We start from the raw sequence: 21,202 nt of genomic DNA on the forward strand, positions 1-21,202 counted from the left end.
GAGAGCCATGAAACCACAGGGTAGGAGAGAAAGAAGAAAGGAACGGACAGGAAGTACAAAACCAGCCAGAAAACAATTAACAAAATGGCAATAAGTACTTACCTATCAAAGCCTACTTTAAATGTAAAGGAACAAAACTCTCCAATCAAAAGACATAGAGTGACTGAAGGGATAAATAAAAATAGGATCCATCTGCAGGCTACCAACAAGAGACTCACTTCAGGACACACAGAGACTGAAAGAGAAGGGAAGAAAGATATTTCATGCAAATGGAAATGAAAATAAATCTGCTGTAGGTATATCCATAGCACACAAAATAGACTTTAAAGCAAAGATTGTGATAACGGGGGGGGGGGGGGGGGGGGTGCATCTGGCTGAGTCAGTAGGTAGAGCATGGTGACTGTTGAACTTGGAGTCATGAATCCAAGCTAAGCCCCATGTTGGGGGTAGAGTCTATGTAAAACATAGACTATGATAATAGACAAAGAAGGGCATTACATAATGTAAAAGGGTTAATCCAACAAAAAGATATAACGCTTTTAACTATATATATGCCCATCAAAGGAGCACCCAGATATATAAAACCAAGATTGACGAACCTAAAAGAAGAAACTGACAGCAGTGTACTGATGGTTAGAGGACTTTAACATCCCACTTACATCAATGAATAGATCATGCAAATCCAAAATTAATAAGGAAACATTGACCCTAAATGACACACTAGATGAGATGCACGTAATAAATATATACAGACACTCCATCCAAAAGTAACGGAATATACATTCTTTTCGAGTGTACATGGAACACTCTCTAAGACAGATCACATGTTAGGCCACAAAACAAGTCTCAGTAAATTCAGGAAGATTGAAATCATATCAAGTATCTTTCCTTACTATCATAGTATGAAACTAGAAATCAGTTACAAAAAGAAAGATGGTAAAACCACAAAAAGATGGGTGTTTGTGTGTGTGTGTGTGTGTGTGTGTGTGTGTGAGTGCACGCACACCCTAATGGAATACTGCTTGGTTGCGACTTGGAAGAACATGGATGGATCATGAAGGTATTATGATAAGTGAAATAAGTGACACAGAGAAAGACAAATACCATGGGATCCCTCTGGTCTGTGGAATCTACAAAAACAAAGCAAACAAAACAACTCACAGATACAAAAGAACAGATTAGCGGTTATAGAGGGGAAGGGTGGGGGATAGAGGGAGGCAAAATGGTTGGAAGGGGTCAATTGTAGGGTGTTGGAGCCTAACTGCACCTGCAGAAGTAATCACTTTGTAGTACGTACAGATGGCAATTTGTAATGTTGGACACCTGAAACTTCAATAATGTTCGATACCAATTTTACCTCAATTAAAAAAAGAAACGGGAGAGTATAACCCATAGTTTCGAAGTTCAGCCCTCAAGTCCAGATTCAGGTTCAAAGGAGGTGGGAATGGCTGAAATAAGTAGGCTCAGGAGCCCAGGTCTGGTAAGGCTGCTTCCTGAGTTCTCCCTCTCTGCCCTAACACATCAGGGCGCCTAACACTGGGTGGGTCACCCAGGAGGGCTTCTTAAAAACATTGATTCCCGAGCCCCCATCCCCATAAACCAGCTGTATCAGGCTCTCAGGGGGTGGGGTCTTGGCACATGGTGATTCTCCTTGGAGCACCAGGACTGAGAATCGGTGCTTTCTGGGGAGACTCTGCCTCAGTCTCACATTCTGCACTCCCAGCCGGTTCCCACGGTCGGCCCGCCCACCTCCCATCCCATCTGCCCCTGAGGATTTTACAGGAAATCAGAATATGCCCCTTGAGCTCCTCGATGTGGGGCCCTGCCTTCCTAGTCCCCCCTCCCCTCCCTCTTTCACCTTCTCTCTCTAGAAATACCTTTTGGGCCTTATAGACATCTGTGCCCCACAGACATATCCTCATACTTATGGGAAAGGATTCTGATTTTTTTATGTTTATTTCTACACCTGACCCACAAAGCTGCTTTCTTCTCCTTTTCCAGTTATTCCTTTTTTTTTTTTAGATTTTTTTTAAAGATTTTATTTATTTATTCATGAGAGACACAGAGAGAGAAGCAGAGACATAGACAGAGGGAGAAGCAGGCTTCCTACAGGAAGCCTGATGCAGGGCTCGATCCCAGGCCCCCAGGATCACAACCTGAGCCAAAGACGGATGTTCAACTACTCAGCCACCCAGGTGCCCTCTCCAATTAGCTATTCCTGAAAAAGAGTTCCTTTTTACATATTAGCCGGTGCTTAAGGAGAGATGCTGTGGGGTCCCGGGCCTCCCCTAGAACAAGTGTTCCTCAAACCATACTCAAGAGAACAGTTGTATATCAAGAAACAGACTGGGGCAGGGGCGCCCGGCTGGCTCAGCTGGTCGAGCGTACAACTCTTAATCTTATGATTGTGAATTCAAGCCCCACATTGGGTGTGGAGCCTATAAAAGAATTTTGTAAAGAAATACCGCAAGGAACTGAAGGATTTCATATGGAAAATTAAATGATGATTCTTGTTCTTCATAGAGCAAAAGAAAAACAAGTTAGTGAATAAAATTTCCTCAACTTTCAGATGATCCTCCCCCAAAAGTCTTTCTTAAATCCTCAGCACCTGCTGCTGTTGCGTCCCTATCCTAGAGCTAACTGAAAAAGACGTATCTGATTTTTGCTCTTGTAAATGAAATCTACCACGATGTCCCATGATTTCAAGAGCACTAACTCCAATGGATGAGTTACATGGAGAGAACTCAACATGGGGAGAACTACTGCCCCAAGGACTTGAAAAGTCCAACTGACCCCTACCCCAAACTAGAAGCCCTTGGAATGGCTTCCTGCTCCATGGTTTGGTGATTTGGGGGTCACACATACTCTTAAGATGCGAGCGTGGCGATGTTGGAGGTACGCAGTGGCTTACCTACATGCGAGGTGCTAGGGGCAGGTCCTTCTGTCCCAGGTGCTTCTCTCTCCCTCTCTCTCTCTTTCTCTGTCTTCCACAATGTCTCTCCTGCCATTGTGAAGAGCTCTTCTCTGAAGGTTTTAGAATTTCAGTCTCCCATCAGTCCAAGTCAATTTAATGAATGTTGAGCCTTGTGAATCCCTAACTCCTGTGGGACATTGAATTTCAGTCACGGGACTGGGACAGTAGCAAGTGAACCTGTACAACCACAGCAGCCATCTGACCTGAAAGTCTGAGAGCAGCGTCATCCAGCCTCAGCTTGGCCCCGAGGACCCCTGTTACTCTACTTGCATGTCCTTGACCTCCCTCTCATAAAGCTGCAATACTGTCCTTGTCACCAGAGACTCTTCTGACCCCAGCCAGGTCCAATTGAAGGCAGGGACGAGGGCTCCCACAGCAGAATGCCCCGTGGAAATGTTTGCCAGAGTCGCTCTCACTCCCACAGCCATCAGTCTCAGATTTTTTTTTCTTGTAAAAGCAAAATAAATTCAATATTTGCCTACTGGAAACTAGAGCTAGTACAATTAAGCACAGACTCTCGTCTCCCGATTGTCTCATAGAACAGACTGTTTGGGATTGCATTTCAAAAACTTACAGCTGATTTTTTTTTTTTCTTTTTATCACTTTTGCAGAGACATGCGAGAAATGAAAAACCTTTTAAGCAAACTCAGGGAAACTATGCCTTTACCATTGAAAAATCAAGGTAAGTCTTGTCGTTTCTCTTTGAGGCACAGGATGTTTTTAACGTGATAGCCTTGGGACCTGTTTCTTGAGATATTACAAATTTGTTTTACACAAACGATGGAAGGCACTGAGTATACACTCTTCTCTGCTCAAGAAGATACGATGATGAAAATGGAGCCCCTCAGGTGAACACAGTTGTGCTCTGAGTAGAGCAGAGACACACTCTGACCCTCAAACAGAGGCCTTCCCCACTGGCTTCCCCCGTCAAGAGCAGGTGTCCTCAGGTGGGGCAAACAAAAGAACTGGAGACTTGGCTCTTGTCTTTAAGAAGTTTACAGCCTAGAGGAGGACACTTGAGAAATATCCAAAGGGGGGGGTGCCTGGGTAACTTCGTCAGTCAAGTGTCTGACTCTTGGTTGCTGACCAGATCATCATTTCGGGGTCCTCAGATCAAGCCCTACCTCAGGTTCAGTGCTCAGGGTGGAGTCGGCTTGAAATTCTCTCTGCGGGGGCTCTCTCTCTTTCTCAATAAGTATATAAAATCTTTAGAAAAGAAAAAAAGAAAGAAAAAGAAAAGAAATAGGAAGGGGGAAAGAAAGGAAAGGAAAGGAAAGGAAAGGAAAGGAAAGGAAAGGAAAGGAAAGGAAAGGAAAGGAAAGGAAAGGAAAGGAAAGGAAAGGAAAGGAAAGGAAGAAGGAAAGAGGAAGGAAGGAAGGAAGGAAGGAAGGAAGGAAGGAAGGAAGGAAGGAAAAGATAGAAAGAAAAATTTCCATAGAAAGACCTCTGCCATCTAGATGTTTATTTAGTATTCTAAAAGAAGTACTAATAATTAACATATATTGAGGTCTTACGGCCTCCCACTGTGATGTCTGCACCCAATTCCAACGTGCAGGAGTGGTTTTCCACACCACCAATCTGTGGACACGGGCACTGAATTCTGAGATGACCTGGATGCAGCTGCAGATCCCCCGAGCTAAGGGCTACGAGACTGCCCTCTCCCACCACTTGAGATGTACGGGTTGGAAGTTCCAAGGACCCCCTCTACGCACCAGGTTAATCTGCTAGAGCGACTCACAGAACTCAGAGAAGCATGTTATGTGCTAGATCACCAGTTATTATAAAAGGAGGTAACTCAGCAACAGCCAGAAGTCAGATGCAAGGGGAGGGCGTGGGGAAGGACAAGGAGATGCCATCCCTCCCCCAGCGCACCACGCTGCTCAGGTCTCCATGCGTGCCCAACACGGCAGCTCTCCGGGCCTGTCCTTTGTTGGTTTTTATGGAGGCTTCGTTACACAGGCATGAGTGATTACATCCCTGGTTATTGGTGATCGAACTCAATCTTCGGTTCCTCCTCTTCCCCAGCCCTTCGGGTGGGAATGAAAGTTCCAGCCCTCTAATCACACAGTCGGTTCTCCTAGCAACCAGCCCCCATCCTTAGGTGGGTTTTGAAAGTAACCTATTAACATAACAAAAGACACCTTTACTGCTGTCATCACTTAGGAAATTCCAGGGATTTTAGAAGCTTTGTGCCAGGAATGAGATGGAAGCCAAAAAAAAAAAAAATATATATATATATACATATATATATATATATATATATATATATATATATATCACATATGCCTTACCATAAATCACAATATCACTACCACTACCCTCAATACTTTATGTGTATTAACCTCTTTAATTCTAGTAACATCTCTGGGGGAAATGCTATTCATGTCTCCCAATTTACAAGAAACTGAGGCAAAGGGAGATGAGCTAACTTAGCCAAGGTCACAAGGACTGTGGGATGTGATCCCAGAGCCTCTGGGAATATGCACTGTGACACAGAAATGGGGAGATATTTTCCCTAGGATGTAACTTGCATGACAGAAGGGCCTCTACATGCTTCTGTCCCCAGAGCAATGCCTAGAACATAGTAGAATAACAGCCAGCATACATGATAAATGTGGGCCCCGGGAGCAGACTAACTGGCTTGAACCCTGGGTATTAGCGCTGTGGGCACCTTGCAGGGGTTTCAGGAAGCAGATGCGGTGTGGTGAGGAGAGAGGCCTCTGCCCACAGCATGGCAGATTGTTGCTAGAAACACGCCTGGTGGTGGGGACCGGGGACTTTGGATGAAGGCAACCCTCGGGTTCCAATGCTGACTCTGCCACTTACCAACTTTGTGCCATGGAGCAAGCAGCTTCACTTCCAGCCATCTCAAATTCCTCATCCCTGAAAAGGAGAGAATAGCATCACTTACTCCAGGGGGCCATTGGGGGGGTTAAATGAAGCACCGCAGGTCTTGGGTCTTCTCCCAACGTCTCAGAGAGCAGACGCTGGACTGAGGCTCTACTGTGATTACTGCTGGTGGTACCAGTATTCTTTACCAGCAGGCCCGCCCGGCTTGGCTCAGGAAGATGCCCCGTCCTCACCAAACAGAACCACCCCTGCTACTGCTCATTGGCCTTGAGCCTGCAGTTCAGAACATTGGTCCCTGGGACTTGGGGGTGGAGTTCAGGTCTGAAGCTATCCTCAGTTTCTTCATATGTTTGGCAAGTACCCCTGGTCGACAGCGGGGAGGCCCCACAATCCACTGCCCAGGAGGACAACTGCCAGGGCCCTCACACTGAACGGTACATGGGCCATGTGGTCTCTATTTTAAATCAAACCCTCCAGAACATTCCCTCTACATCTCATGGAAATACATCCGACAGTTCCCGAAACACGCAGTAATGGAAAAACAGAAATTTCATTTTATTTACTTAGGGCATTTTTATCATCCTGAAGACTAGACATATTTTGTATGACTTTGTATCACTTTTATCAACAGAAAAAAAAAGTAGAATTTTAAATATATTTTCAATATAATAATAGTAATAAATGATTGATACTGTGAGGAAAAGCATGTATTATTCCCTTTTCACAAATAAATGTGAATAATACAAATAAATGACACTCGGGATTTATTTGCTGGGTTTTTTTTTAAGGTTTTATTTATTTATTCATGAGAGAAAGACAGAGACATAAGCAGAAGGAGAAGCAGGCTCCCTGCAGGGAGCCCGATGCAGGGCTCAATCCCAGGACCCCGGGATCATGACATGAGCTGAAGGCAGACACTCAACCACCAAGCCACCCAGGTGCCCTGATACTCAGGATTTAAACCTTAAATCTGTTTAGAACCTGAAAAGGAACAAGCTAGGAGATTCAGGGACCTGTTCAAGAGATATTAAGGCAGTAGGATTTTGAAGAACAATTAAAAAAAATTGAGGTGAAGACTTCAATTCACGTAAAGCCTTCTTCACCTAGGGGAAAAATGGGCCCCTTGGCATGTGATGCCACAGCTCTTGTTCTTGAAGTTTCCTGGGGACTCATAGCATGATGTCACTATGAGCTGACCAGGAGAGAAAGGGGGATATAAGTCTGAACCGGAGGGTCTGAGAAGGCCCAAGAGAAGGAGAGCAGGCCCTCTTGGGTCCCTCTGGGAACATTCTTTAGCAGATGCATATGGCACCATTTTAATGAACAAATCGGCCAGATTCCTGTGTCTGACTCTGTGTACCAGGATAGGGCGCAGGAGCTTTCCCGTGACCTTCCTGGAATCCTTTAGCAGCTGCTCTGTTTATTATATGGGTGTAGGTGAACATATGCAAGAAACAGTACACGGTGAAATGTGGAAAAATATATTCCAGGCCTTTTCTCCAGGACCTTATTGTCAAAACATCTTTGTAACTGGATGAAAACCATTATAGAAAGCCATCTGGTTTTCTTCTGGCTTCTTCTTTCCTTTCTCTTTTTATTCCATGTGTGTTTGAAGCAGAGAGACAAAAAGGGAAAAGATGCCACTCCTGGGTCCCTGTGTTCCTACCTCCAACCCTGACCATGTGAAAATCCCACCAGGCGGGCTCTGGGGATCCTACCCTGGAAGCGCCCAGATGTCAGTGTTCTCGGGGCCTCACTCTCCTCCTCACCTCGGAAACTTCCATGTTTATTTTAGCATTTAAAGATTCAATTGTGTCTTCCCCCTTTCCCACCACAGTCACCCCTTGAGTTGACAACTCAAGTGTGTTTTAAATTGCTTTTCGGTGACAAATGAAGGGAGGCAGCCAAGAGCAGGAGTTTTAATGGTTCGTGATGATGCCCTCGTTTTAGGCAGGGCCTTTTCTTTCCCATCCTTCCCGTTTAAGGCTGGAGATAAAGGCATGAAAGAAAAGTGAGCTGCCCTCTTTCTAAGTCAGCCCCACAGCAGGCTCCTGACCATGTCCAGGTCTCCTGGCTCTCAGCCCGCTCTTCTTTCCACTGCTCCAGCGCCTCTCCTGTCCTACATTCTGGGTCACTGGCAGTGCTGTAGGGAGCTTCATTAATTATGATAGTCTTGCTGTGTCAAATGGATTACAAATGGAACCACCTGTGGGGAGCCCACAAGGTGACTGACAAAGGCTAAAAGGAGACCGAAAGTGAAGGACAAGCATCTTCTAGATGTTTGTTGTAATCAAACAAAACAAGTTGGCAGGAAAAAAAACTCAGCCTGAAAGGCAGTTTCACCTTTTCCAGAATTCTGACTTAATGAAGGCTAGGGGGTGTGTCTGTGCATTCATTCACTCTTGCCTAGAATCTGGTTGTTGATACCAGAATCTGTTGGTCAGAATCAGTCTGAAGCGGATCAGCTGGGAATTGAATCTGTTCTAGAATGGGTCCGCTCCTAGAGCCGGGCTTCTCCAGACTAAACTGGATCTAGAAACAGTTGCCCCAGGTTCATATTGGGTCCACTCCAGTCTGGACCTCCCGTATCCACTCTAGCCATGTCATGCAGAAGCGTTTGCTCTCTGGCTGAAGACCGTTAGGCAGTTATGCCACCCGGTTGCCTACAGATGACCTCTTAGGTCCTTTCACCAGGGACTCCCATAAAGACTTGTGTGCTTCAATGTGGGGTCTGAATGTCACTCTGAGTAGTTTTTACACTGGCAGCCCCATATCCTCGGTAATCTCAGCCACTTGCCATCCAGGATTCAGTATGCCATATGTACTTCCCCTCTCTCCTCCAATTAATTCACACGTCACCGATCACATAGCACTTTCTCAATGCATTACTCTGGGTTCAGTCCCTACTCACAAATGTTACATGCCTACTCATTGCCTGCTAGAGGAAGAACTCATTACCCTAGCATCTGGTGTACCCGCCATCATCGAACATGTGATGGTAACCTATAATGTGCCAAGTTCTGTGTCCGGGGCTGGGGATATGTATCCTTCTAGAGGCTCTCTAGTGCAACAGAAGAGATTGGGTGAGAATCACCTGGAAAGCCTTCCCAAATGACGTGCTTCCCATCATAGAGATTGAGATAATGTTTTGGGGGTAGGGCATGTGATTTCTGGAAACACCTCACACACACACATGCACTATTGGACAAAGAACTAGTGCTTAGAATATAACAGTGCCATAATAGCTAGACACAGGTCATTCCAAGGACATATGGGATTCTCACCTAGCTCGATGTGAGTTGTAAGAGGTCGGAGTATGGGATGGGGAAGAGGGCTGTTGGTTATCGAGAATTGCTTTTTGGAAAGAGAGGAGAGATGTCTGAGGATGAATGAGAGTTAGCCAAAGAAAGAAATGGAAAAAAGGATAAAGAAAAAAGAGGTGTGGGGGGGGAGGGGAATCCAGAGCCTAGGTAGAAGATTCTGGATCTTGAAGGTAGATGAGGAAATGAAAGGGGAGGGCATTTTGATGAACTACAAGCACTTCATTAGTTGGGAAAGTGGCTAGAAAAGAGCCATGAAAGATTTAAAAAGTGGGTGGGCCTATATCGTGAAGGCCCCTATAATCCACGTTGAGGTTTGGACTTTATCCTGAAGCCATTGGAGGGATCCAGTTAGGAGGCAGGTGCAAAAATCCAGGTGAGGAACGCCTCAGGTGTGCCCAAGAAGCGGGGGAGTGAGGGGGCAGGCAGAGAAGAGGACATGAACAGCTAATGGGTTGCATAAGACAAAAGACAGAGTCAAGGAAGAAGCCCAGGTTCACAGTTGGACAGAAGGGTGGACGCTGGCGTCTGCTAAGTTGGAGAGAACAGAGGAGGAGCAGTAGAGAGAGAGGACGGTGATGTTTTGGAGATGAAAGAACTCCAAGAGTGGGGCTCGGTGGTGAAGAGCGGGTGTACACGTCTTAGGCTGATGTGAGACGTGGGAGCTGGGAGGTTGGAAACACATATTTAAGCATCTCCGCATAAATGGTAGTTGAAACCTTAAGAACAATCGGCACCAGCCAAGGAGTGTGTGCATAGACACACGCCCTGAATGCCACAATTTAGGTTTTGAGAGGAAAGAACTGAGGTTTCTAAAGGGGACTGAGAAGAAAATCGGAAGAATGTTATGAAATAAAGTTGCAAGCTAAGCTTGAAGGAGGGATTGTCATTTGTCCAAGAAGGGAGGACTTTTCAGGAAAAAGAAAAGGCACGTATAAAGGCAGAGGGCAAGAGAAGGCATGGCCACATTTAGGGAATTCTACCTCTGCTATTCCACCCTTCAGTCCACCCTTCATTCCTGACTGGACTGTTTACTTGAACCCACATTCAAGTTGCCTCTAACCTCCATGACTTTGTTCACACTGTTCTCTCCATCCAGAAAAATCCGTCTCCCCCTTCATCAGATGTCCAAGTTCTCCTCAACCCTTGTGGCCCAGAGCCAATACCAAGACCTCCATGATTTTCCATGATCATTTTCTTCCTTCTCTGCTTGGGAGACAATTCCCGTCTTAGGAGTTGCCATAGTGTTGTGTATCTGTGTCACTCTTACGGCATTTCTGATGATGTGTCATGGTTACTCAAGCAAACATCCTTGACACCAAGAACCACCTTCATTTTAGGCCCCCTCGGGTATGATCCCCAGCACCCAACATGGAGCCTGCACCTAGCAGCCTTTGACTCATGCAGGGCTTCTCAGAGCGTGGCCTCAGGACCAGCAACATCAGCTTTTCTGGGAACTTGTAAGAAAGATCTAAGTTGATCTTGCCCATTGATCCAGCAATTCTGGAGGGAGGGCCAGCAGTCTCTACTTCGGCACACGCTCAGATGATGCTTAATGCAACTAATGTTTGAGAACCAGTGGGTGATGGTCTCCTTTCTTTTTTCTGGAAGAGAAATTTGCAACTACCATTATATCATGAGCACTTCTCTTGGTTCTTTTTTTTTTTTAATATTTTATTTATTCATGAGAGACATGAGAGAGAGGCAGAGACACAGGCAGAGGGAGAAGCAGGCTCCATGCAGGGAGCCTGATGTGGGACTCGATCCTGGGACTCCGGGATCACACCCTGAGCCAAAGGCAGATACCCAACTGCTGAGCCACCCAGGCATCCCACTTCTCTTGGTTCTATCTGAGAACATAGCATTAAACTCAAATGTTCAATTATTTGAAAACTTCATATTTTTATGTCCTTCTGTTTCTTAACATAGCATCTATACAAGAAATCTTGTATTAGCAAAGGAAATTTGAGCAAAAATTGAGAAATGGTATCACTGTGCCCTAGGAGGTTCCAGTGTCCCTGGCTTTGGTAATACCCAGGAATTAAGCTTCGAATGACCAAGGTTTGAACTTGCCGATGGCTGAATTGCGTAGTCTCCTTTTCTTCCGCTTATCTCCTCTCCTTTCCTCCCTCCCTTTCCCTTTCTCCACTTTTCATTTTCAGATCTAAAACTGTCCTTGGTTACAGCTGTCTCAGAGCATGCCCTTTGGAGAAAAGATGCTATAAAAGTCTCAAACATGTACAATAAAAATCAAAGGTTTTCCAGCAAGGTCAGGTGGATTAGCCCAGAAAGCTGAGAATGAGCGGGGAAACGTTCCATTTTGTTCCCAGGCTTTTGGCAGCCTGTAATTTCAGAGACAGGATTTCAATCAATGTGGAAAGACATCTTTCCTTGGAGTTGAATCCACTCCAGACCATTCCAGGCGTATTGACTGCTGGTGGATTTCAGCATTTACTGTCCGTGTCGGCTTCCTAGGGTGTAGAAAGCTGCTCTGAATTTCTGCCAAGGATTTTGGAGTTTTTGTGTCACCTCAGCCCTAGGTGATGTTCAGACAAGCTCCAGGAGAGGCAAAGGTGTCACAAATGCTCCACAAGGATGCCCCAAGCCAGCAGTTGTCCTACAGGCAGCCTGTCCTCTGCTGAGCATCTGAGCACTTTCTCATCAATTCTAACACTTCTATTCATGTGAGTGCTGTGTGTGCGTGCACGTGCGTGTATATATAGCACTCACAAGTGAATGTATGTGTGTATATCTATCGAACTATATATAGGCAGGTAGATATGAAAAGAAGCTGAGTGAGGAGAATTTCAATAGCACAAAAGGCCTTTTGATTCACTGTAATGAATGCACAGATACAAAGGTCAGTCTTGATACGAATCTCATAATACCTGTGAATAATACCTGTGTGCTTTGAATACAAAAAGAAGAGGATACGGGAGCAACCGTGCCCCCGCAGCACGCACACACACACACACACACACACACACACACACAGTTTCTCTGTAAATACAACATGCAGTTGACATTTCCGCATGTAGTGGGAACAATACACATCCATGTTGCATTTTATAATATGTAAATACCCATTAGGTCACTCCCCAGATCTCTTAAGGGTTTGCAGCAAGGGAAGGATATATGCGGGCATTTGGGAAATAGATCTTCCAAGTCTTAAATGGAAATAAGGAGACTTTTCCTCCCTATAAATATCTTCATAGTTTTGAGGATTCTGTTCGAGCAACCACTGAATTCCTGGTGAACCTGTGTTTCAGGAAGCATAGCCAGTATACAAAGAGATACCAAAAAATGAAATTCTTTACTCTTCACAGTCTGCTGTAGCTTTGCCATCTCCAAGTAGGTTAAGTTTGTTGATCATTTGGTGGTCAAAGAAGTAAGAGTCCTAAAACTCATGAGAAAAGGGGGTTATCATTTCTTTCTGTTCTAAATAGACCATGAATCATCTCTGAGAGATTCTCCTGAGAAATGAGGCTCACATACAGTGTTTGACATTGCTTTCAGAGTCTTCACTATTTGGGGCAAGTTTAACTATACAAGGGAGAGGTCCTATTTTTAGACTCAAAATGTTGACATCCAGAATATAGTGAAATTCTTTTCACCACGGAAAGGACAAGGAGCATCCGTTTTTTTCTCCCCATTGGCGGAATATGAATCTTAAGAGAGAAAATTCATCCATGGAGACTGGGAGAGTACACCGTGTTTGATTCATTTGGTGTCCTCAGCTGGGGCACCTGTTTTCTTCCTTGACTCTGACTCGCTACTTTGGTTCCATCTAAATGTATAGCATAGGGCGCCATTCCAAGGAACCAGTGAGTGATGCTAATTTACAAATAAGTATGACACACGGCAGCCTTTGGGGAAGGGGAGGGAAAGCCCAGGCACTTGGATGACCCACTGCACCGAAGAGGACTGGAAAGCCCAAACTTCTTGTGCTCTTGATAGTTTACTGAGTGTCCAGGCTCAGTAACCAAGAAAAGTCTACCCTCATCTCCAAACTCATTTTTTTATGGAAGCGAGGCACATTTTTCACTTTATCTACCCCCTCATCCAGTTCCTGATTCTGGACTCTTTCCCAAGGTCCTATATCCTCAAGGTTCGTATGGGGAAAGGAAGGAACCCCCTTGGCTCTGCTCTGGGAAGATAATGCAACTGATCCTGGCCAAGCTTAGGTACATAAACAGCTGCCAGAGCCAACCAACTATTAGGTGGCCCCTAGCTCCATTCCAATCATGTCCTAGTGCTGCCCACACTGGCAGTTTCCAAGTCATGTCCTTGTGGTCCCTGTCCAACCCCGGGGACCAGACTGCCTGTTCTGCTGCAAGAGGCTAGGCCTACCCACCCTCTCTTTTGGTTTGTACCATTTCTTCAAAACCAGTTCACTAAACTGAATTTGGTTTACCAGTTTCTTCCCTCCTCTACTTGTCATCGTGCTAAAACTTTCAACATCAAAACTTACCAATTTAACACTGGGCCATCTTCCCGGGATGCCCTTGTGTACAGAAATCTATAGAAATCGCTAGCCAAAGACTCAACAAGGAAGAGTTGAGAAACCTCTTTCAGAGGCATGAAGTAGGCGCGTGGAACCACATTCTTTTACAATGGTAAAGAAAAATAGTTAACAATAGCTCTATTTGCTGAATGCTTCCTCTGTGCTAGGCACCTAGGATACCAGCCAAGCTTCATGTTTTTCACAGAGTATTTCATATAATCTTCATCTAAGGTAAGTATTAGTAAACCCTAGTTTACATTTGGGAAAACTGAAGCGTAGCAAGCTTCAATTTACACGTTCAAAGTCACAGAGCTAGGAGATAGCAGAGGTGGGTTTAGAAAAGAGGCCAACTTTACCCCAAAGCATGGGCTCTTTCTAAAAAGCTATATTTCCCCCAACTCAGAAAGGGCCTCCAAGCAGCTTGCTTGTTTGATTCTAATTGGTTCTCAACTGCAGTCTATATGCCCCCACTACTACCACCACCACTAAACAACGAACGTTCGTCCCCATGTGGGGACATTTCTGGTTGTCACAACTGGTGGGGCAGCATTACCATCATCTAGAGAGTAAGTAGGGCCAGGGAATGCTGCTAAACCCGCTATGGTGCCCGGAACAGCCCACACAGCAAAGAATTATCTGGTCCTAAATGGCAATAATGCTGAAGTCAAGAAACCTTGATCTTAAAAAGGTGGATTTTAAAAGCCAATTCATAAAACCCAGGTTACTGTGTCTGTAATTCGCTCATATGTACATTCTGTTCCATCACAGATGACAGCAGCCTTCTAAATCTAACTCCCTACCCCCTGGTTAGAAGACGGAAGAGAAGGTTCTTTGGGCTGTGTTGTCTGGTCTCAAGCTAGGCAGCTCCTCCTGGAAACCCACGATCGTGAAGACCTGAAAATATCACAGAACCTGAGGACCTCCAGACAGCTGAACCATAATTATTGGTTTTTGACTATGTTTTCTATGCTTCCTTATTACTTTTATTCGCTTCCCCCTACCCTTTTAAATGATTTTACATTTGAAAGCAGCTGCTGTCAAGGGGAAAAAAAAAAAAGATTCGAAAAGCAGGCTGTTTTTAAAAGGATTTTTAAAGCTGACATTGTGCATGTCTGCTCCAAACCATACCATGACAGATGCAAGAATTATGGTTTTTAAATTATTTAAAGGTTTTTTTAAATGTACTATACAGAGAAAAATTATTTCATGTATAATAGTATATCTTTAGCTCTTGCTGATCTCATGTGAACAATTTATCATATATGAAAGTCTTTAAACATAGAAACCTATCTAAAACTGCAAAACTGTGTTCAAAAATCCAATCAATATTATTAGAAATATTATAATCAAACATACACCACCTCACCTATTGCTTTGTCTGCACTCATTTACATTTAGTCTTCCATTCTGTCAGAATCCAAGAGCTTCTACATAAAGATATCTTAATTTATAATGCAACAAAAACCATATATGAGAAGTATTTAAATTTTTGTAAATACACAATAATCCTAAGACCTTCGTACAATGCATATGGGCAACTAATTTCCTTTTGATCCAATGGTGTCTTTTTCAGCTTCTTGGAGAATGAAGTAATCCAGTTAGAAAATGGTGTAGTAACATATACAATTACCCTCAAATGTAAAATTGAATATTATCACATTTTGTTCTAATTGAAATCTGAAGCATGATGTCTGCACATCAGCATAGTGTTAAATCTTATAGGGCATGCTGGAATTAGCTCAGATCGTAAAACTATTTAACATTTTACGTTAATAAAATCTTTTTAGTTACGCTAAGCTTGTCTCATTTTAGATGACTATGCAGATATGACTTTTCCAATGTGTACTTGGTGTCTTGTCTTATGCTTAGAATCTTGAAAGCAGGACACATTAAGCAATACTATATTTTAGAAAGGAGGAAGCCACACGCTTTGTTTTTCTGCGCACAGCTTTGTTATGATCTTCCTCACTAAACTTGTAACATGGTACAAATTGTGTTATATTTTCCCCTGTTCTTCCTTGGCCCTTTACCCAAACAGAATTTCCCATGAGTTGAGAGAATCAGGCCTTTGGACTTCTTTTCTTGCTTTCTAAAATCTGAGAAATCCTAAAGTCAGACAAGAGGCACCAGTGTCTAGTACAATAAAAGGATGAACTAGATGCCTATAAGTGGTTTATCCAAGATGCATCGTTAATCCCAACCCTATACTTTCTCAGTACTTATGTGCACAGGCATTTATATGTCCAATACTATGGCCCAACAATAAGTACATTAAAGCTGTTAGCGTTAGTGAAGATGGAGATTAGGTTTATTTGAGCTACCAGAATAATTCTTTTATTAGACTGACCTATACAAAATTGCTGGTATTTGACTGTTTTGACCCACAAAAATGGCAATTTCATATGGTTCAACCTAATATCTGATGTTGTGAAAATTATACTTGGAATTGTCTTCTAGCTTTTGTGATTGAAAGCAAAAGGCTTAGAGGGTTGGAAGAGACCTCAAAAGGCTACGCAGTTCTCTACATGATACCAGCTGGTTTTTGGCCTTATTCTTGGAGTCCAGAGTTGTGTTTCAATGAACTGGTAATTCATGCATGGTTATAGGAATGCATATAAAGAGTTATCCTTGAAAGTTTTATGAGAAAATCACAACTTTCTAAATCAAATATTGGTAAAACAGTTGTTGGAATATGCTATTTAAAGACTCTTAGAATGAATACCCCTTTGCAAAGCAGGTAACCACTCCTAGATTTATCTTGTCTGCAAACCCTGATTTCATAAATCAGGTTTGACTAAAGTTTAATATCTTTTTTGAATATGGTTCATTTTCATCCCACGTGGTTAATTCACTTAGGGCCCGTTGTTTTAGAAATTACAAAATATCCCAATTGGGCATACTCTCAGCTCCCATCTTTGCCTTCACCCACCTTTCCACTCTATGGAACCCTTAGCTTCAATCTAGTTCCTTTTAATTCATGCAAAGTTATTAACTGATAAACCCAACCTTGATGTTCAGCACGTTCCTCTAAATGCTTGACCTAAATCACTTCTGCTTGGTTAATTTGTGCTCACTCTCGCCTTAGTCTCGGTATGAAAGGAACACTTACCTCCTGTGCCACTGTCCTTTGTACAACTGAAGACTGTTAATAAATTCAGGTCTCACCTCCAGGTCTAGGAGGGCTGTAGTAGCTATTCATGGAGATGGGAATTTGTCTAATTCCCCAGCTAGGCTTTCCATATCTAAGGTAAATAAATTCAGCCACCTTATCTTTTATTCATAGTGCCTGTTTCCCAGACTTTGATTGGTTTTGTAGTTCCTGTGGACACACTCCAAGATTTATAGATCTTCTTTCACTAGCCGGTCCTAAAATTAAATTCAGTGCTCCAAGTCATGATGACCTACACTGACTCATAATGGCAATAGATAGCTCACCATTTCCCATTAGATATGCCAATGCATCTCTTTAGGAGCTGACCCGACTCTCCTCTCACCTACCAAAGGACTTTCTCAGGTGTAGTCCATGAGATAGAGGTCTACTGTCTTGGCTTCCTTCTGGTAATTTGCTCTCAGATTAGCAATAACATTGAGCTGCTCTCTAGAAGCAAGGAGAGAACACTGAACCCATTCTGTTGCATGTGCTCACATGCTAAAAACAGAAAAGGATGTCAAATTTTCCTGGCACACCCTCACCATGTAACCATTATAATTTTAATATCCCATGTTGATGCATCGTTGTTGTTTTTTTTCCAGATTACAGAGGCAATATATGTTCTTTGTGGGAAATCGGAAACATACCACCAAGTATAAAGAAAGTAAAAATCACCTGAATCCCACCACAATCATATTGTTTAAAACCACATTTCCAGGCTTTAAATCAGTCAGTGGCTGGGCTCAAAGACACTCATGGATAAGGTATGTGCACGAATGCCCACAAGGCCAAGTTATCACTCTAAAATACTGATGTTTTGCACGCCTATAGGAACAGAGTGACTGCAGACTTCTGGTTGTGCTATTGATCAAGGGTACAAAGAAGGCTTTAGAAGTAGCACAGCCCTGATGCCTCCTCTAATGAAAGCTCTTAGGGAAATTCTAAAATCCAGATCATTTTGTTCCTCGGTGCTCCTCCAATGGTTGGATATTTGCTGTGTGGCAATACTGCCACCTACTGAATGCTGAGCTTTAGCATAAGAAGAGACCATAAATGCAAAGAGTATGAAAGCATCTTGTTTATTTTAGACAGGAAAAAAAGGAGGGGGACCAGGTAACAGTATCCCATATGGAATTCAGATTCTGGAAGTCTCAAAGTTGAAAGGATTAAGGATATCATCCAGACTAACGTCCCATGCCACACGCATATACCTAATTAAGCACTATCATTTCTTTGTGTTCTAAAACGTCACCAAATGCGAAATGCTCAGCTTTCAGATCACAATAGATAGGATGAGGAAAAACCAATGATGCTATTGGCCCATAATAAATCATGATAATTAGGTATAAAGATCAGAAATAAACCCAAGAACATAGAGGAATTAAGTGCGTTATAAAGATGGCATTTCAAATCTTCGAGTAAAGTTGGATTACTAAATAATTTGGGATGATTGGTTTGGCCATATGTTGGAGGAAATACTAGATCTATACCTCATAATTTCCATCAAAATAAATTCTAGGTGAAGTACAGATTTAGATGTTAAAGCACATAAATATGTAAAAGGACTAGTAGGCAATACTGACAAATATTTGTGTAATTTTACTATGGAAAAGAAGCCTTTCTAAGCATGACAACAAAGGACGAAATAAAAATGAAAAAGATGGATGGATTAGACCAATTAAAATGTGGAATGCCTATACAGTAAAAAATAACAAACCAAATTAAGAGAAAACAAAATTTGAAATATATGCAACAATGAGCATCGATCCCTAGTATATATCAAGAGCTTAAGCTCCATTACCCTTGGGAAGTTTCTAAGATCTACAACCTTCCCAACCAAGTCTTTGCATTTCATTGCTTCCTCATTGTACTTATTAAATTATTACTTATTTGTCTGTTTATATCCACTAAGCTGGAAGTTCAAGAAAGCAGCAACCATGTCTATTTCGCTTACTGTTATATTCTTGATACTTAATCCAGTGCTAGACACAAAGCAAATACTGAAAATATATTTATTGTGTGAGTGAATAATGAATGCATGAGTAAACAACATTTTATGATCAAAAAGAATCAAACTTTCCAGTAGAATATTGAGCCAAGGACATAAACTGGCAGTGTACTATAAATTAATGAACAAATAATAAATATGAAAATATTTAACTAGTAATCAAAAATGCAAATTATTACAATATACTCCTTTTTATGTATCAGAAAGACAAAGGGTATAAAGAATTATTGTTCCCAGGGACAACAAGGAAGTATGGAAATGAACATTCTCTTACAGAGTCAACAACAGTGTAAATTGATTCTGGAAAAATATTTTGGCAGTATATTTTTTGTGTATGCCAAATACTTCCATGTTAGGGAAATTCTCCTCAAAAAAAAGTCAAGAAAAATGAACTAAGATACATTCATTCATTATTCAAAAAATATATCCAAGAAAGGATGTTTCTAGGAGCATTATTTGGAGGAATGGAAAAAACATGAGCCTACAATATAGGGTTGGTTAAATATGGTATATCCTTTCAATGGAATACTGTGCACCAATTAAGAATAAGCACTAGATGTATATTTATTGAAGTAAACAGCTATATTGTTAAATAAAAATGTAAGTTACAGAAGAACATGATATGTTCCCATTTTAAAAATAGACATACACAGTGTGCATTACAGCATCTGAAAGGATATTTGCTGAAATGCTAACAGCATCTATCTCTGGGAGGTGAGATTTGGAGCAATTATATTTTCTTTTTTGCATATCTGTAATTTCTGATTTTTCCACAATGAGCATGTAGTATCTGTGTAATTTTTTCAGGGAATAAACAACAATGTTCACGACATATATTAAATGAAAAAACATGTTATAAAACCGTATGTATAGTATGACACAATATTTGTAAAAAAAAGAAAATTATATATAAATATATCTACGTATGTATATATATATATGCATAAGAAGCTAGAAGGACATACACTAAAATGTTAATAGTAGTTATTTATGGGTAGTGGGATTATGGGTGATTATTTTTTCTTTTTGCTTTTCTGTGTTTTCTAATTTTTCTACAATGAATATGTATTCCTTGTGTAATAAAAACTAATAATAAAAGTTGAAAAAAAATGAAAAAGTGAGACATCGTGAAACCACTTGCTCTCATCCTCCCCACCAACCCCCTCGACTTACTCCTCATCGTCAACGCGTGGGCAGTGTTTCCAGAGAGGAAACACCAGAGCACCGTAACTTTGGAAGATAGAATAAAGATCCAGACAAGGGGGGGGGGGGGAGGAAAGAAGAGAAGAAAGAAAGTACAAATTAAGTGAAGATGAATCAACAGTGGAAGGATTAAAGCAGGCTTTGGAACGTATTCCCTGACAATAGCAGTGAGTCTCTAAATTTAACTCAGTTTTCCTGATAGCTATAACAAGTAAAACAAAAACAAAAACCAAAAACATGGAGCTAAATAGGTTTGTTTTCTAATGAAAGGAATTCTATACATGTCTGGAGAGACATCTAGAAATTCAGTTCTGACAGGAAGGTATCCCAAGAAGTTTTTCAAGAGGTGAACTATTGAAATCCAGCTGGTTGTCCAGAGCTGTGCAGTAGAACCTGAAGGAACACAGGCTTTTATCTGAATCTCAGACCTGCCACAACCAAGTATATAACCATGGCTAGCAGTTCCCACACCCATTCTCTCCTTCTTCCCCTTAGAAACAGAGACTTCAAATTTTGGCAAACGCTGGCCACCTAAAGACTCCACTCTCTCTTAGGTTCTCTTGGTTTTGGATGTGGCTAGGTAAGTGAATTTTGGCCGATAGGATATGAGTAAAATTGTGTAATTTCCAAGTAAATGTATGTCCCTAAATTTTAGGCCCCTAAATTAGGGAGCATGCATTTCCATGCTCATCCTCTCATCCCACTAAGCTGCAATGAGAACATGTGAGTGGGAGCTGAAACATGAGTATTGGACCCAGAGATGGACACCACATGAAGACAGCAAAGTGCCTTAGCAGGTCTGAATCACCTGTCTCCATATTGTTACCTGGTTAGTTAATTAATTAATAACTTCTATTTCATTTAAGGCATTAATAACAAGAATCTTAGTAAAGGAAAACCTGCTTACTAAATTAATTTACTTCTGTAAGCTTTAGTTTCCTTAGTAAAGTGGGGATAATAATGTTAATGTCACAAAATGGTCAACCAAATAATGCTCAGTGTTCAATTACTTGCTTAGAACTAAAGCTTCTTCATGAGAAAAATCCAACAAATGAAACACTACATGATACTGGGCCACAGAACAGTGGACAAAGAGAAATCTTTTAAATAAACAGCCTTTTTAAATCAAATGGTCAACTGACTTCCACACGGAAAACAATTAAACTTCACCCCTACCTCATTCCAAGTTGAT

At 42.0% G+C, this 21,202-nt stretch overlaps 1 protein-coding gene across 3 annotated transcripts in view; it reads left to right on the forward strand.

Moving 5' to 3' along the window:
* The window catches only part of RGS7BP (regulator of G protein signaling 7 binding protein), a 102,798-nt gene extending 82,874 nt beyond the window's left edge, over positions 1-19,924 (forward strand). For 2 of the 3 annotated variants that reach the window (XM_026019304.2, XM_026019314.2), the window contains exons 5-6: positions 3,586-3,656; positions 14,417-19,924. In XM_026019304.2, the coding sequence (XP_025875089.1) occupies positions 3,586-3,656; positions 14,417-14,508 (163 nt within the window). In that variant the 3' untranslated portion in view covers positions 14,509-19,924. Of the gene's footprint in view, positions 1-3,585; positions 3,661-14,416 lie in introns of those variants that run through there. The other variant, XM_026019322.2, reaches the window with a different exon arrangement.
* Positions 19,925-21,202: the final 1,278 nt, after the last annotated feature.

This window comes from Vulpes vulpes, chromosome 2, assembly GCF_048418805.1.
Source record: "Vulpes vulpes isolate BD-2025 chromosome 2, VulVul3, whole genome shotgun sequence".
Taxonomy (NCBI): domain Eukaryota; kingdom Metazoa; phylum Chordata; class Mammalia; order Carnivora; family Canidae; genus Vulpes; species Vulpes vulpes.